Source organism: Cetorhinus maximus, chromosome 5 (assembly GCF_964194155.1).
Source record: "Cetorhinus maximus chromosome 5, sCetMax3.hap1.1, whole genome shotgun sequence".
Lineage (NCBI taxonomy): Eukaryota > Metazoa > Chordata > Chondrichthyes > Lamniformes > Cetorhinidae > Cetorhinus > Cetorhinus maximus.
In genome coordinates, this window is record NC_135883.1 from 123,714,025 (window position 1) to 123,731,075 (window position 17,051).

General features: G+C 43.4%; 1 protein-coding gene across 3 annotated transcripts in view; it reads left to right on the forward strand.

The window, feature by feature from the left end:
- Positions 1 to 2,498: 2,498 nt before the first annotated feature.
- ube3d (ubiquitin protein ligase E3D) overlaps positions 2,499 to 17,051 on the forward strand; it is a 206,234-nt gene continuing 191,681 nt past the window's right edge. For all 3 annotated transcript variants that reach the window (XM_078542447.1, XM_078542448.1, XM_078542446.1), the window contains exons 1-4: positions 2,499 to 2,720; positions 4,908 to 5,104; positions 6,418 to 6,508; positions 12,077 to 12,317. In XM_078542447.1, the coding sequence (XP_078398573.1) occupies positions 2,632 to 2,720; positions 4,908 to 5,104; positions 6,418 to 6,508; positions 12,077 to 12,317 (618 nt within the window). In that variant the 5' untranslated portion in view covers positions 2,499 to 2,631. The remainder of the gene's footprint in view (positions 2,721 to 4,907; positions 5,105 to 6,417; positions 6,509 to 12,076; positions 12,318 to 17,051) is intronic.

The following is a 17,051-nucleotide window of genomic DNA, read 5'->3' on the forward strand; positions in this document are numbered from 1 at the left end:
AAAACATATTCCCCTGGAATGCTGCAGAGTTCAAACAGAAGAAACAGAAACGCTATTGTTTTAATTTAAAGGAAAAAACAGGCCCTGATCCAAATGGCTGAGAAATCTCCTAGACCGCTCCCAACATTAAAAAAAAGAGGACCTGCAGGGGCAAAAATAAACAAAAAACGCTTGCTGCAGAGTTGACAGCTTGTAAGTTTTTAAAAAAGGGCAATCAGAGCAGAAAGCAGTGCTGCACTTTTAAATTAAAAAAATGGTCCCGATCAGACCACTGGATCTCCCAAAGCGTGGGACATCCAACATCAAAAGAAACTGTGGAGTTAGTAAGGAAAAAGAAAAAAACCCTGCAGTATCACCCAGAAAAGGGGGAAGAAATTGCTGCTGTGTGTTTTCAATAAGGAATGAAGTTTTACAAAGTTAAAAAAAAAAGCAGCCACATTTGGTGAGCCCGCCAAAACACAAAAAGCATGGGAAGCTCAAAAACAGCACGGAAAAGCCAATAGCTGCATAGAAAGTGACTGCTCTTAAAGTGGCAATACATTTAAAATGGTAAGTACAAGAAAAATGACTATGGACAGAAAATTGGAAGAGACACCAGGGAGAGGGCAACTCTGCTGAAGGCAACAAAAGACCTCAGAGAGGGGACAGCTCTGCCAAAGGGAACAAGGGACCCCAGAGAGAGGGCAAAGGCACAGGACAAACCAGAAAGAGGGCAACAAGAAAGGTTGAAAAGTTGAAAGAACAGTTGACTGTCCTTCAAGATCAAATGCTAAAGTAACGTGTAACCATTCAGCAACATAAAGAACATAAAGAAATGAAGTCTGTCTTAAATAGTAGAATGGAAGCAAGGCAGAAGAAATTCAAAGCGGTCTCAGGGAAGCCCTGGTAATTGGAGAGGGTTCAGGGAAGCCCTGGTAATCGGAGAGGGCTCAGGGAAGCCATGGTAATCGGAGAGGGCTAAGGGAAGCCCTGGTAATTGGAGACGGCTCAGGGGAAGCCCTGGTAATCGGAGGGGGCTCAGGGAAGCCCTGGTAATCGGAGAGGGCTAAGGGAAGCCCTGGTAATCGGAGAGGGCTCAGGGAATGCCCTAGTAATCAGAGATGGCTCACAGGAAGTCCTGGGACTTGTGTATAGCTGGAGACAGGAGTTTGGATAAACTCCAAGGCGCTGCCGGTTCAGTGAAGCTATCTGTCTAGCAAAGAGCTGAAGAATCAGCTGAATGAAGCTAAAGAGGCATTGAAAGGAAAAGTCATATAACTTTCCAAGATGCGACTAGTTACCTGGTGTAATAGTTTCTGTGACTGGACCCTTGTCGTACCACGTAGAAGTGGAGGGCTGGATCACCCAGATCATTTGAGAAGAAGGGAGATACCCCAACAGTATGATGTTCCGCCTGTAACCATTGTAGAACCCGTGGTCCCTGTTGAAATTGTTCAATCAAGGATAGACATACCAGATGTCTCTGTCGGAGTGGATAACACTAAACTGCCTGTGCCTAAGGAGGTACCTGACATTGCTGCAGTTCCAGATAATGTGGATCCTGTAAGAGATCCGAAAGTTGTGGAGCTGTGACGTTCCACCTGGATCAGGAAACCACCTGAGAGACTGAACTTATAATTCCAAGACCCATGTATATATTTGTAAAGTCATGAAGATAGATGTTCTTGTAAGTACAAACTGTACAAAAAATTTAAAGGGAGGGGAATGTAGTAATTGTAGCTTTAAGGAATGTAGTGACTGTCGCTTTAAGACTTATTGTGTTGTATAGTATCACGTGACACTGCAAACAAATCAGACCTAAGTGCGGGGAACCTTATAGTGGGAGTTCTTCTTCTAGTTGTGGAGCTTGATGGAAGCATGTAACTGCTGCTGCAGCCTGTAAATAAAGTTTGATGTTTCTAATGAGAAAACTGTCTGGAAAATCAAGTTCATAATTCTATGTAAAAGCAAAATACTGCGGATGCTGGAAATCTGAAACAAAAACAAAAATAGCTGGAAAAGCTCAGCAGGTCTGACAGCATCTGTCGATAGAAACTTGAGTTCTGTTGAAGGGTCATTCGGACTCGAAACATTAACTGTGTTCCTCTCCGCAGATGCTGCCAGACCTGCTGAGTTTTTCCAGCTATTTTTGTTTCTGTGGATAGAAAGACAGAGTTAACGTTTCGAGTCCATATGACTCTTCATCAGAACTGAAGATAAAATGAGTGAAAAGGGTGGGGCATAGGAAGATTTTGGAGTTCCTGGGACAGACATTCATATTTACAAAAACACCTAACATTCGTCCCCTTGAAAGGAGGACAGCAAAAACAGGGTGCCGAGGCGACTCACCCTCCCGGGCCGCAGAGGGCGCTGTGTCAAAATGGATTTTCCTGCCCGCGGGTCTTCTTGGGGCTGGGGGGGTGTCCTTAGCGTGCACCGGTGTCGGCTGGAGGGAGATACGCGCATGCGCCCGGCGCCGGAGTCGGGGGGTGTGTGTGCACATGCGCCCTGCGCCGGAGACGGCTGGGTGGGGGAGTGTGCGCATGCGCCCCGCGCCGGAGTCGGCTGGGGGTGGGGGGAGCCGCGCGCTGGTTGGTTGTTACTTTGTTCCATTTCATTCAGGATTTCCTCAGGTCGAGCCTGAGCCCCAGGATGGAGAGGGAAATGCAGAGAAAACTGATACAACCACGGGTCTTCTTAGAGATCAGAAACAGCACGCAAAGCGGGCACTTGATAATTGGGTAAATTGTTTTCTTCAATGACTATACACACTCACAGTGACTGGCTGGGCACCTTGACAAACGTGTTTCTGAACTGACAATTCACTAACCGCGAACCTTCACCAGATACATCGCAGCTCTAGTGAAGCAGCTTTTCTATACACTTTGACAAATAGACTTGAGAGTGTCAAGGTCGGAATCATATATCCTCCGGTTTTCGGTGGAACAATAAGGATTTAAAAAAGAAATGTAATTGCTTTTTAGTTGGTAAACCGGACTGGGGAAAACCAAGCCAGAAGATGCACATGGACTATTTAATATTTCTCTAGGATTAGGGCTGATGTGTTGGTTGAGATTTCTGCTCAAGTGTAGAGCTGGGCTTGAACCAATTGGCAATGTTTGTACTGTTGGAGTTGCTAACTTTTCGATAAGTCATTAAATCGCCGTCTGCTGGCCCAGTTAGATGCAGAAGATTTACAGCACTATTAGAGGGATAGTGAGTTCTTCCAGTGTCCAGGCCAATATTTGTACCTCAAGCAACATTACAAGCTGATAAATTGACTACTTTTGTCACTTGTTGCTTGTGTGATCTTGCTATGTATCAATTGACTGCCACTTTTGACCACAAAACAACAATAATTACACTTTAGAAAAAATGGTGATAAATACAAAATAAAAGCAGAAAGTGCTGGAAAAGCTCAGCAGGTCTGGCAGCATCTCTGGAAAGAAACAGAATTAACGTTTTGAGTGCATATGACTTCTTCAGAGTGATAAATACAGTTTATGAAGAAGTGCTGGCAATGAAGGGGCTTTTCATGTGTGGTAAACTGGGTATTCTTTACCTTTCCATCACCATTCTCAAACTCTTCACTACCCTGGAGCTGCAGTTTCCTCCAGTTAACACTGGGAAGACCATCATCTTCCACCCTCACCATAAACTCCATACTCAAGTCACTATCCCCTCATTCACGTTCTACACCCTCCTGGCCGCTGTCTCAGACTGAAATAGACTCTTTGTAACCTCAGCATCCTATTTGACCCTGATCTGAGATTCTGGCCCCCACATCCGCTCCATCAAAGACTGCCTCTTTCCACCTTGGAATATCTGTCCTGTCTGTAACCTATTTCATGCTGAAGCCTTTTTCCTTGCCTTTGTTAGTTATTGGGATGATCAGTCCAGTGCTCTCCAGTCCAGCCTCTCATTCTTGACCTTCCATAAATTTTAGCTCATCCAAAGATCTGCATCTGCATCCTATTCTACATCAAACCCCACCAATCCATCATCTCTGTCCTTGATGACATATATTAGTTCTCCTACACTTCAAATTTACAACCCCAATTCTTGTGTTCAAATTCCTCCATGACCTTACCCTTCTCGATCTCTCTAACCTCCAGCCATAGTACAGTATCTCACCTGAACTGTTCGTTCCTCTGATGTTGGCCTCTTCTGTATCTATCTCCATCACTCTGCCATTGGTAGCTGTATATTCAATCACCTGGGCCCTTTTTTTTTAGAATTCACTCCTTGGCCTTTCCACCTTCTCCTCCTTTAAGAACCTTCACCTAGTAACCAAGCTTCTAAATCTGCTTTGGCTAAGGTTTCATTTTTCTGACTATCCCTCTATGAAGTTCCTGGGGAATTTTTTCCATGGTAAAGATGCTATGTAGATGCAGTTTGTAATTTGACTCTTATCTTTCTGTGATGCAGATACTGTGCTCTAAGAATGAAAAAAAATGTCATATTTAACCAGGTATCCATTGAAATTGGCCTAATTTGTGATAGCTTCTTCTAATGCATTCTTCTTGGTCTTGATTTCTGCCATTACTGGGCTCAGGATAACTGATATAAATTAACACGTGGCACTGCACTCTTTAGGTGTTATTAGCTGATTCGTCATTAATTTTCATCTTTGGCTGTCGATTTAAAGAAACTCCTAATGAATATCTAGTCATCTCTGACCAAGGACTTATTATGCAGCCTGTTTCTAATTGAATCTGCATAATGACATTGAATCTTGGCACTGTTATCACCTGATATCAAATGATGTTCACAAGATCCTTCATGTAAAGATAAGAATAATATGTTCAGAGACATAGGCGTGTTTTGACATTGGATGTTGTATCTATCAGTTACAGTGTGCCGACTTATTTCAATGCTGTTTTGAGTATGTGCCAACAGAATAATGCATTGTATTCTTCTTTGAGCAGAAACTTCCCAGAGAATTACTCAGAATTGCAAGTTACTCTTGGCCCATCATCCATACATCTTCAGTCTGCGGGGCATTTTTTAAACTTAGATTTGCCAGTAGGGGTCAGAATTGTTCCACCCTCCTGCCGCAGTCTCCAGTACGTTATGGGAGATGGATTCCACATGAGGCTGCAAGTTCAGGTTGATAGACCTGCAGGTGACCATCTCTTATATTTTTGACTAAATTAATTATACTGAAAATTATTGGCCAATACGTTCTGTGGTTTAAAAATCTCACACTTTACACAAAATTGTTATTTATCCAACAGCTCACTAGATAGTTACATTTCATAGTTAACCTTAGGCTTCTGACTGGATCTTAGAAATAACCCATTCCTGACCTGGGCCATTTTAAAAGATATAATGGTTTACACGCCTTGAGCATTTAAACGGTAAATCATCATAGCGAAGCTGTTAATGGGTGTTTAGTGATATATAGCTTCAGAACACACTTCAGATATAATTTTAAGTAAGACGTGTGAGCACTTTTGTTTACTTTGTGTTCCTTTCCTCCAGTCTTTCCTCTCCACCAATCACTTAATTTGTTTCTTCTTTTATTAATTTAACTTTTATCATCCGATCCAGCAATTTGTTTAATCTAATTCTTGATTTGCCTTCTTCCCTCTTCCTTCTGCCTCCCACAATTTATTTTAGCACTGGGAGAAACTTCCAAAAATATATTTTATTAATGGCTAAAAACTGGTTTCAAGGCCAGATCGCTAACCAATTGAAAGCTCCAAGTCTGTATTTTGATGTGGTTATTTAATAGATGTGACCAGGTCAATCCTTAGCATCGTAAAAGCATGCCAAATTAGGAGGGGCTTTTGCCTGCCTTGTAAGTGTATTCGGAGCTCCCATAATTTGATTTACCACAGCATGGCAAACTGTGGTTCAATGGTTAAATGTACAATGTGATTGGAGGACCTCAGTTTTAATCTCCACTGCTCCACTGATAGTCAAAGATGGTAATGTTACTGTTGGGCTCAGCCTCCTTGGGCTAAGAGCGGGAAAAAGTGTCTAACTTTCTGCTCTTAATTGCATGCCAGTAACACTTTCTGGAAGTTTGTAGGCATGCATGTAGCCTGGAGGTTTAATTGAACTTGTGTAGGATACTGCCCATTTTCCTAGAAAAGAAAAAAAGTACTGTTATAAGAAAAATCTGCTAGTTGTATTGGCTACAGTATTAAATATAGCTTTGGGCTATTAAATCTGCAAGGATAGAAAGCATGTGTGGTGAAAAGACTGTGCTTTTTTAAGTGGCATGTTATTATTAATACTTTTAAGTAAGAAGATTATCTGGGGGTATATTAAATATTTGACAAAACTTATATTTAAAATACTGAGAAAGTTAAGTTTGCATACATTTTCTTGTAATATTAATTTCTTAATTTTCCTTTAACGGTGATATCTAAGTTTGCAGAGTTCATCTCAAGTGTCAAAAATAATAATTGATATTTCATGTTTCTTTAGAGTTGGTTCCGACTGTGATAAAAACCTTGAAAGCCCAGGCAAGCTATACGTTTCAGTGCCAAACCTGTGGACAGTCTGTACTCAAGAAACAGTAAGGCATTTTTTGATCTATTTTTCATATGGATGACTGAAAAGGTATCTGCAAACAAAAATAGTTTATGTGTATAATAGTATAATTAATACATTGTTCAACATTGAAAGGTGTTAGGTGTTGACTCAGTGGCACCCTCTGATTCAGAAGGTTGTGGGTTCAAGTCCCACGGTGAAAATTTGAACACGTAATTTAGACTGGTACTTCAGGGCAGTTCTGAATGAGTGCTGTACTGTTGGAGGTGCTGTTAAACCAAGGCCTTGTCTTCTGTCTCAGGTAGATGTAAAAGATGGTGTAACTCTTGTCAAAGAAGAGCAGGGGAGTTCTCTTGTTTCCCTGGCCAATATTTATTCCTCAATTGACAGCACTGAAACAAATATCTGATCATTTACCTCCTTGCTGTTTGTAGGAGCTTGCTGTGTGCAAATTGGCTGCTGTGTTTCCCTACTTGACAACAATGGTTACACTTTAAATGTGTTTTTTAACTTCATTCACGGGATGTAGGCTTCGCTGGCTGGGCCAGCATTTATTGCCCATCCCTAGTTGTCCTTGCGAAGGTGGCGGTGAGCTGCCTTCTTGAACTGCTGCAGTCCATGTGGTGTGGGTAAACCCACAGTGCTGTTAGGGAGGGAGTTCCAGGATTTTGACCCAACGACAGTGAAGGAACTGTGATATATTTCCAAGTCAGGATGGTGAGTGACTTGGAGGGGAACTTCTAGGTGGTGGTTTTCCCATCTATCTGCTGCCCTTGTCCTTCTAGATGGTAGTGGTCATGGATTTGGAAGGTGTTGTTGAAGAGCCTTGGTGAATCCTACATTGCATCTTGTATATGTTAGACGTTGCTGCTACTGTGCGTTGGTGGTGAAGGGAGTGAATGTTTGTGGATGTGGTGCCAATCAAGTGTGCTGCTTTGTCCTGGATGGTGTCAAGCTTCTTGAGTGTTGTGGGAGCTGCACTCATCCAGGCAAGTGGGGAGTATTCCATCACACTCCTGACTTGTGCCTTGTAGATGGTGGACAGGCTTTGGGGAGTCAGGAGGCGAGTTACCCGTCGCAATATTCCTAGCCTCTGACCTGCTCTTGTAGCCACAGTATTTATATGGCTAGTCCAGTTCAATTTCTGGTCACTGGTAACCCCAGGACGTTGATAATGGGGGATTCAGTGATGGTAATGCCATTGAACATCAAGGGGTGATGGTTTGATTCTTTCTTGTTGGAGATGGTTATTGCCTGACACTTGTGTGGCGCGAATGTTGCCACTTGTCAGCCCAAGACTGGATATTGTTCAGGTCCTGCTGCATTTGGACATGAACTGTTTCAGTATCTGAGGTGTCGTGAATGGTGTTGAACATTGTGCAATCATCAGCTAACATCCCCACTTCTGACCTTATGATGGAAGGAAGGCCATTGATGAAGCAGCTGAAGATGATTGGGCCGAGGACACTACCCTGAGGAACTCCTGCAGTGATGTTCTGGAGCTGAAATGACTAACCTCCAACAACCACAATCATCTTCCTTTGTGCTAGGTATGACTCCAACCAGCAGAGAGTTTTTCCCCTGATTCCCATTGACTCCAGTTTTGCTAGGGCTCCTTGATGCCACGCTCGGTCAAATGCTGCCTTGATGTCAAGGGCAGTCACTTATGCCTCACCTCGGGAGTACAGCTCTTTTGTCCATGTTTGAACCGAGGCTTTAATGAGGTCGGAGCTGAGTGGCCCTGGCGGAACCCAAACTGGGTGACAGTGAGCAGGTTGTTGCTAAGCAAGTGTTGCTTGATAGCACTGTTGATGACCCCTTCCATTACTTTACTGATGATGGAGAGTAGACTGATGGAGCGGTAATTGGCCAGATTGGATTTGCCCTGTTTTTTGTGTACAGGACATACCTGGGCAATTTTCCACATAGCCGGGTAGATGCCAGCATTGTAGCTGTACTGGAACAGCTTGGCTAGGGGTGTGGCAAGTTCTGGAGCACAAGTCCTCAGTACTATTGCTGGAATATTGTCAGAGTCCAGAGCCTTTGCAGTATCCAGTGCCTTCAGCCATTTCTTGATATCACGTGGAGTAAATCGAATTGGCTGAAGACTGGCATCTGTGATGCTGCGGACCTCCAGAGGAGGCCGAGATGGACCATCCACTCAGCTCTTCCTGTTGAAGATTGTAGCAAATGCTTCAGCCTTTATCTTTTGCACTTATGTGCTGGGCTCCTCCATCATTGAGGATGGGGATATTTGTGGAGCCTCCTCCTCCAGTGAGTTGTTTAATTGTTCACCATCGTTTCATCGACTAAAGCATTTTAGGAATCTAGCAACAGGAGAAACCATTTAGCCCCTCTAGTGTGTTCTGTCGCCACTCAATGAACACATGGCTGATAGGTGATTTAACTCCATATACCTGTCTTTGCCTTATATCAACCTTCATGTAACAAAAATCTATCAATCTTAAATTTAAAATTTATAATTGACCTAGCTGTTCGTGGAAGAGAATTCCAAACTTCTATCACCCTTTGTGTGAAGAAGTGTTTGTTAATTTCACTCTCAAAGTCTGGTTCTAATTTTTAGATTACTTCCCGTGGTTCTAGATTCCCCAACCAATGGAAATAAAGAGAGAGAAGCTATCTGTTGCCCTCAATATCTTGAAAATTTTGATCAGATTGTCCCTTAATCTTCTAAATTCCAGGGAATACAATCCTAGTTTGTGTAATCTTAACTCAATTTAACTCATTGAAGTTAGGTATCATTCCTGCAAATCTGCATTACACTTCATCCAAGGTCAGTATATCCTTTCCAATATATGGTGCCTAGGACTACTGACAGTGGTTCAGGTGTGGTCTATCCAGGGCTTTGTATAGCTGAAGTATTGTACTCCTTTGTATTCTAGTGTTCTAGATTTTGCTTATTTTCTGTCTCTGTTCATGTCAGAAAATCAGCTATGTATCTGAACCCCCAAGTCTCTTTAGACCGCCAATGTTTCTAGCTTTACACCATTTGGAAAGGACACTATTCAATCCTGTTTTTCAGCTTCAAAGTGGATGACCTCTGATTTGCCGATATTGAAATCCATTTGCCACAATTTTGCCCATTCACTTAATCTACCAATATTGCTTTGTAATCTTGTGTTTCCATCTACACTGCTTACACTGCTTGCTTATCTTTGTCTCATTGGCAAATTTGGATATGTGGCTTTCTCTCCCATCATCTAAGTTGCTAATGAATACCATAAATAGTTGAGAACCCAAAACAGATCCTTCATGGACACCACTAGACACATCCTGTGAATCAGAGTACCTTCTTGTTATCCCTACCCAGTTTCCTGTCAATCAACCAGTTTCCTAACTAGGTGGATAATTTGCCATCAATTCCATGAGCTTCTGCTTCAGCTGACAGTCTCTTATGAGAGACTTGCCTCCTATAAATAATGCCCATCGATATTCACCAGTCTGCTGCCTAGTTACTTCTTGAAAAATATCAATCAGGTCACTCAGGCATGAGTAGGTTGTGAAAAGTGTTACATAAATGTACCTCTGAGGCTTAGAGAACTTCTAAAGGAGTAGTGTGCCTCAGGCAAGACTTGTTAATTTTAGAATTGCTAATGATATTGCAAATTAAAGTGTTCTCTCTTCGCTGGTTTCAATAAAACCAAACTTGCATTTCTGCTATTTCATCAGGATTACTGTTCTCACTTGAGCCTTGACATTTGTGCACGTTGACAGTCTGTAATCATCTCCTGTTTGGCACATCATATGATGGTGGAGAGGATAGCCTTAGCATTACAGCCGTTGTATCAGACTGGGCGCTTTATTGTGCCCAATGGCAGTGTCAAGTTGAGGGTTACCGAACCAGTTTTAAAACTGGCTTAAAGTTAGAATCATAATATATTTTGAATAATACAACAAATTTGCATTTCGTGTCTGTCATTTGTCTGTCAAATTTCAAGTATGACACTCAAATTTCTGTCACACACAAAACAAAAACTGTAAAGAGACAAAAACATTCATTTTTTGACACAGGAGCCCAAATCTCTGGAACCTCTGAATAACTGCAAGTAATGCTTAAAAAAGAAAATGACACTAAATTCTGAACCTTGCCCATTGCTTAATTGACAGTTGTTGATCTTTGTCGCATTAAATGCTGACCACCCAGCAGCGGAGCAATAGATGCTGCAATGCATGATATTCCTATTAACAGCTTTTCATCTGATTTATCATGAGCAATGACATGGGCAATCTCTCTGTAATGGTACAAATCCTGAACTATTTATAATTTTTGGTGAAATGTACTTTTATTTTTTAAAATTCGTTCATGGGATGTGGACGTCGCTGGCTAGGCCAGCTTTGATTGCCCAACCCTAATTGCCCTTGAGAAGGTGGTGGTGAGCTGCCCTCTTGAATTGCTGCAGTCCATGTGGTGTAGGAACAGCCACAGTGCTGTTAGGGAGGGAGTTCCAAGTCAAGATGGTGTATGACGTGGAGGGGACTTGCAAGTCGGGTGGTGTTCCCATGCATCTGTTGCCCTTGCCCTTCCAGGTGGTAGAGGTCACAGGTTTGGAAGGTGCTGTCGACGGTGCCTTGGTGAGCTGCTGCAGTGCATCTTGTAGATGGTACACACTGCTGCTACTGCGCATTGGTGGTGGAGGGAGTGGATGTTAAAGGTGGTGGATGGGGTGCCACTCAAGCAGGTTGTTTTGTTCTGGATGTTATCTAGCTTCTTGAGAATTGTTGGAGCCAAGTGGAGAGTATTCCATCACACTCCTGACTTGTGCCTTGGAGATGGTAGACAGGCTTTGGTGAGTTAGGAGGTGAGTTAATCGCCACAGAGTTCCCAGCCTCTGACCTGCTCTTGTAGCCACAGTATTTATGGTTCAGTTCAGTTTCTGGTCAATGTTAGCCCCCAGGATGTTGATAGTGGGGGATTCAGCAATGGTAGTGTCATTGAATGTCAAGGGGAGATGGTTAGATTCTCTCTTGCTGGAGATGGTAATTGTGGCACTTGTGTGTCACAAATGTTACTTTCCACTTATCAGCTCAAACCTGACTATTATCCAGGTCTTGCTGCATAAGGACACAGGCTACTGAGGTTCTGAACATTGTGCAATCATCTGTGAGCATCCCCACTGATGACCTTGTGATAGAGGGAAGGTCATTGATGAAGCATTTGAAGATGGCTGGGCCTAGGGCACTGCTCTGAGGAACTCTTGCAGTGATGTCCCGGGACTGAGATGATTGACCTCTAACAATCACAATCATCTTCCTTTGTGCTGGTTATGACTCCAACCAGTTGCCTATTGACTTCCGTTTTGCTAGGGCTCCTTGATGCCACACTCGTTCAAATGCTGCCTCGATGTCAAGGGCAGTCATTCTCCCCTCACCTCTTGAGTTCAACTCCTTTATCCATGTTTGGACCAAGGCTGTAATAAGGTCAGAAGCTGAGTAAGCTTACTGTGAGGTAAGTCTTGCATTGATGGCATTGCAATTGAGAATTGTCATGATTTTATTTTTTCATTTATTTTTTGAAGTGCTAAGGCATGCGTGGCATTTTTTAATGACTAATGATGTGCTTATTTACATGTAGGATGTTTCAGAGAGTTCTGCCGTTGCCTAGTGGAAATTGGAATGATTTGGTGGAACACTGGTGCTGCCATCCTGATCCATTCACCAAGGCATTACAGCCAAGGTTGGATGACTGTTTATTAGGTGATATGTTCCTGTTGTTGAATGCGGCGAGCATTGACAATACTGCTGTGCACGAAGAGAAGGCGAGTCAATCAGAGGCCAGGCAGAGTGCAGATAACACCGGAACCCATTTGGTGCAGGTAGGGGCTTCATTTTCAACAGATAAATACTTGAAAGGGATACACGTAAGCTTCAGCTTGACTGTGTTGACAATATTAGATACCAAAACATAAAGATACTACATTTTGTGAAAAGCAGGATGAAGTCTGTATTTGCATTTCTGCTTTAATAGAAAAAAAGACTTGCATTTATCTAACATCTTGTACAAACACAGGATGTCCCAAAATCCATTACAGTCAGTGGAATACTTTTGAAGTGTGGCCAATGTTGTAATCTGGGAAAACAGAACTCAAATATTTCTTCAGTTTCTATTTCAGTATTTTGGGGGGTTGGGAAAAAAGACCATGCTCTTAATTTCTGTAATTTTGCTTTATAATCCTGGAATTTAGGAGCATATAGAAAATGCATGCAACACAATGATGCTCTATTATACTGTTCCCCAGAGGTAGGATGGTCACGCCAAGTTCCCAGATTCTCCTAACAGTGCAAAGTTTAAAGTGTGCTAATAGATACCCCTGGGAGGGAAAACACTTCTTTCAAGAAGGTAGGGATGTACACAGGGGGGACCTAGTTTGAGTTGGTGTCAAGATACCAGTTAATGACCTATGTCATGCTCAGTAAAGGCATGTCCTAATCATAATTTTAAACATGGGGGAGAATTTTCTGCCCGTTGGGCAGGCGCGGAGCCAATCGCCGCCCGCGATCAGCTGCGCGCCACCATTTAACGTGGGCAGGCCAATTAAGGCCCGTCCAGCGTGTCGCGCGCCTGGTAGCGCTCAGCGGTACCTGTGCGGACAGGGGGAGGAGGGAAAGTTGAGTTCTGTGCTCTTTTGTGCATGCGTACGAAAGAGCGTAGAAATCTCCCTGAGGCACGGAACTGCCTCAGGGAGACAAAGTTTACTTTTAAAGCTTGTAAAAAAAGGAAAGATAAAAATTATTCAGACATGTCCCCTCATGATTATGAAGTGTCAAAATTTTTTTTATTAATTTAATAAAACCTTCATGAAACCCCATCCCGCCCGTGGATGAGGTTTCATGCAAAATGTGAAGGCCGCTTGGGCCCTTCGCCTGCCCGCCAACCTTAAGGTTGGACGGGCAGCCCTGTCAATTTGGTTAATTAGTTTATTAATGGCCTTAGCAGGCCTTTGACAGTTTGGCGGGTATGCAGCCGACTCTGGTGTGAGCCTGCCGAATGGAAGATCGGAATGACGCGCGGCGATGTTGGGACGCACACCCGGTATCACTGCGCGTCATTTTATGCTTCGGCGTACAGGGCCTGCACATTGATGCTCTATTATACTCTTCCCCAGAGGCACGCCAACGAGAAAATTCTGTCCATGGGCTTGTGGAAGTTCGTATGGAAGCTTCTGAAACTGCCTTTTATTTTATTTAAATGGACACTCACAAAATGGCTAAGATGGCTGCCAGGGATCAGGTGACCTTTGCAACTTCAACACAGACTCTGTGTAGCTTTCAGAAAGTTCCTGATTGAATTACCCTGGGTAGGAGCTTCCCTTTGGAATGAACATACCAAGATGAATACTATCCATGGAATTTACACTTACTATTGTCTGGGGATTTACCCAAAACACAAGTCCAAACCCCAAATCTCCAAATTGGAACCCTAACAATGAGAGCTAGGCAGAAACAAGTTCCTCCTGAGTAAGATGAAGAACTTACCTAGTGTCTCCATTGTATAGTAATGATTTTGAGCAATTCTGGGTGGACAATACCCATATTGGTCATGTGACCGAAACTGGCTAGAAATAATGAGCTTTGTATGCCCTACTCCTGCTCCTATTTCTTATTTCCCCAACCATTGTGGCATTCAGTTGTTCTTAAATAGTTCCACAGTCTCCATTTCTGTTACCCGTCTGGGGGCTTGGAAGCTCAGAGTCGAGACATTTCCTGGCACCACAAAGCTGATGGGGAGAAAGTGGCCTGGAAGGTCATACTTTTATTCTCAGGTGGCGGTGTGCAGCCTGGGAGTCGGGCTGGGTGACCCTGGAACGAGTGGAGGATGCTGGGTGCGGAGGTGGGCTGGGCGGATAAACCATCTTAAGATACCTCACAGGGACATTGTAAGACAAAATATGACACCAAAATGACATGAAGCCACATAAGAAGGTATTGAAGTTTTAAAAAAAAAGAGAAACATAAAACAGTCCTCCAGCCCTCACCTCTCACACCCCCTTAACACCCCCACACACCCCACTCCTTACCCATGCCAACCCATGCCATCTCATGCCCTCCACCCAGCCCCATGGCCCTTCATACCCTCTATGCCAACCTATGCTCCTTTGTCCAGTCCCAAGACCCCTCATAGTTCCATGCCAACTTAGTGCCAATTCATGCAACACCCTTTACACATATACCTACCATACCAACTCACCCAATATCCACCGTGGGTAGACCTCAAGACCCATGCTGAACTTGAATAAAATGAAGTTCCAAGTGTCTATTGTTGACTTTAGTTTTTTAAAAAGCAATCATATTCATAAAAACCCAATTACTACATTTACCTTCCTTCAACTACAATATCCCTTATAACAACAAACATTGCATTCAATTGCATAATCCCTTATACAAACAAGCATTGAAATTCGTTGTACCACTTCAAAGAGTCCATAACCATTTAGAGCTGTCAATCAAACTGTGACATGGTAGACACCCTACTGTGATAATGTACAATTGGGAAATCAGTCATGCAGACTAATCCAGTAATGATAAACCTAAGACTTGTGTCAATAGACAGAGCAGAAAAAGCAAGCTTTTTTTTTACACCCCAGTTTTCTCAAAGAGTTAAATGCCTTGACAGCTTGCCAGCTATCTTTGACAGTTCCTCTTGACACTTTTGACAGTTGTTTTTCACATTTCCAATGAGCTTCACAGTTCCAATGAGATTATGCATTTTTTATGCACATTCATGCCTACTTTCAGAAATCCCAAAGGGCATCTTACCTCTCACTAAAGATACCTGACCTTCGCAAAAGGCAACTGACTGGCCCTAAAGATGTCCCAGGACCATAGCCAAAGGGGTACCTTACTTCTTGAAAAGGGTACCCTGGCTATCCAAAAGTGTCCACAAAGTTCTGACCTTCCCCTACCAGATAAAATCTGCGCACGTCGAGTTTCAGACACCTCTCACAACAAAATCCACATGACTGCAGCCAGCTGCTGATTTCTATGGGAAGCTGCCTCTGCGAAATGCTCATGCGCAAACCCTGACCCCAGCTCATTTCCATTACCCATCTCCCGTGGAAATGGTAGGTGCGGTGTCCGGGCCAGGACTTATGGATTTTGCTCTCTTCTGCCATTTTCGCAATGATGGAGAGGCTCTTCAGGCCTGGAAGTTCATTTGATGTGTTTCTGAGCCTTTCATTGCAGAAGAACAAGCTGAAACCATCTTTAAATTAGATTCATAATTGCCTGAAGGTATGTATAACATATGGTACAGAAACAACAACTGCTAGCATTTATATTGTGCCTTTAATGTAATAAAACATCTTAAGATATTTCACAGGGACATTGTAAGACAAAATATGACACCAAAATGACATGAAGCCACATAAGGAGGTATTTGGGTAGACCACCAAAAAGCTTGGTCAAAGAACTGGGTTTTAAGGAGCGCATTAAAGGAGGAAAATGAGGTAGAGAGGTGGTGAGTTTTAGGGAGGGAGTTCCTGAGATGAAAGCCTTGGCAACTGAAGGCACAGCCATCAGTGGTGGAGTGACTAAAATCAGGGACACTCTAGAGGCCAAAGTCAGAGAAGCGCAGATATCTCAGAGGGATATGGAGCTCAAAGAGATTACAGAAATAGGGAGGGACAAGCCCATGGAAGGATTTGAAAACCAGGATGAGAATTTTAATATCGAGACATTGCTTACCCGGGGTCCAATTTAGGTCAGTGAACATAGGGGTGATGGGTGAACGAGACTAGGTGTTAGTTAGGACATGAACTGCGGAGTTTTGGATGACCTCAAGTTTACAGTTTCGGAGGCTGACCAGGATGGCATTAGAATGGTCAAATCTAGAGGTAGCAATTCTTTATATGTTCACCAGATGTGGGCACCATTGGCTAGGCCAGCATTTATTACCCATCTCTAATTGCCCTTGAGAGGGTGGTGGTGAGCTGCCATCTTGAACCACTGCAGTCCATGTGATGTAGGTACACCCAGAGTGCTATTAGGGAGGGAGTTCCAGGATTTTGACCCAGTGATAGTGAAGGAACGGCGATATATTTCCAAGTCAGGAAGGTGTGTGGCTTGGAGGGGAACTTGCAGGTGGTGGTGTTCCATGCATCTGCTACCCTTGTCCTTCTACGTGGTAAAGGTCACAGGTTTGGAAGGTGCTGTCGAAGAAGCCTTGGTGAGTTGCTCCAGTGCATCTTGTAGATGGTAGACACTGCTGCCACTGTGCGTCAGTGGTGGAGGGAGTGGATGTTGAAGGTGGTGGTTGGGGTGCCAATCAAGCGGGCTGCTTTGTCCTGGATGGTGTTGAGCTTCTTGAGTGTTGCTGGGGCTGCACTCATCCAGGCAAGTAGAGAGTATTCCATCACACTCCTGACTTGTGCCTTGTAGATGGTGGGCAGGCTTTGGGGAGCCAGGAGGTGAGTTACTCTCCACAGAGTTCCCAGCATGATAGTTTCAGTGTTAGATGAGCTGAGGCAGAGGTGGAATTGGGCAGTGTTACTGAGGTGGAACGATGCAGTCATAGTGATGGCCTGTGTTTATTCTTTTCTTCATTTGTTCAT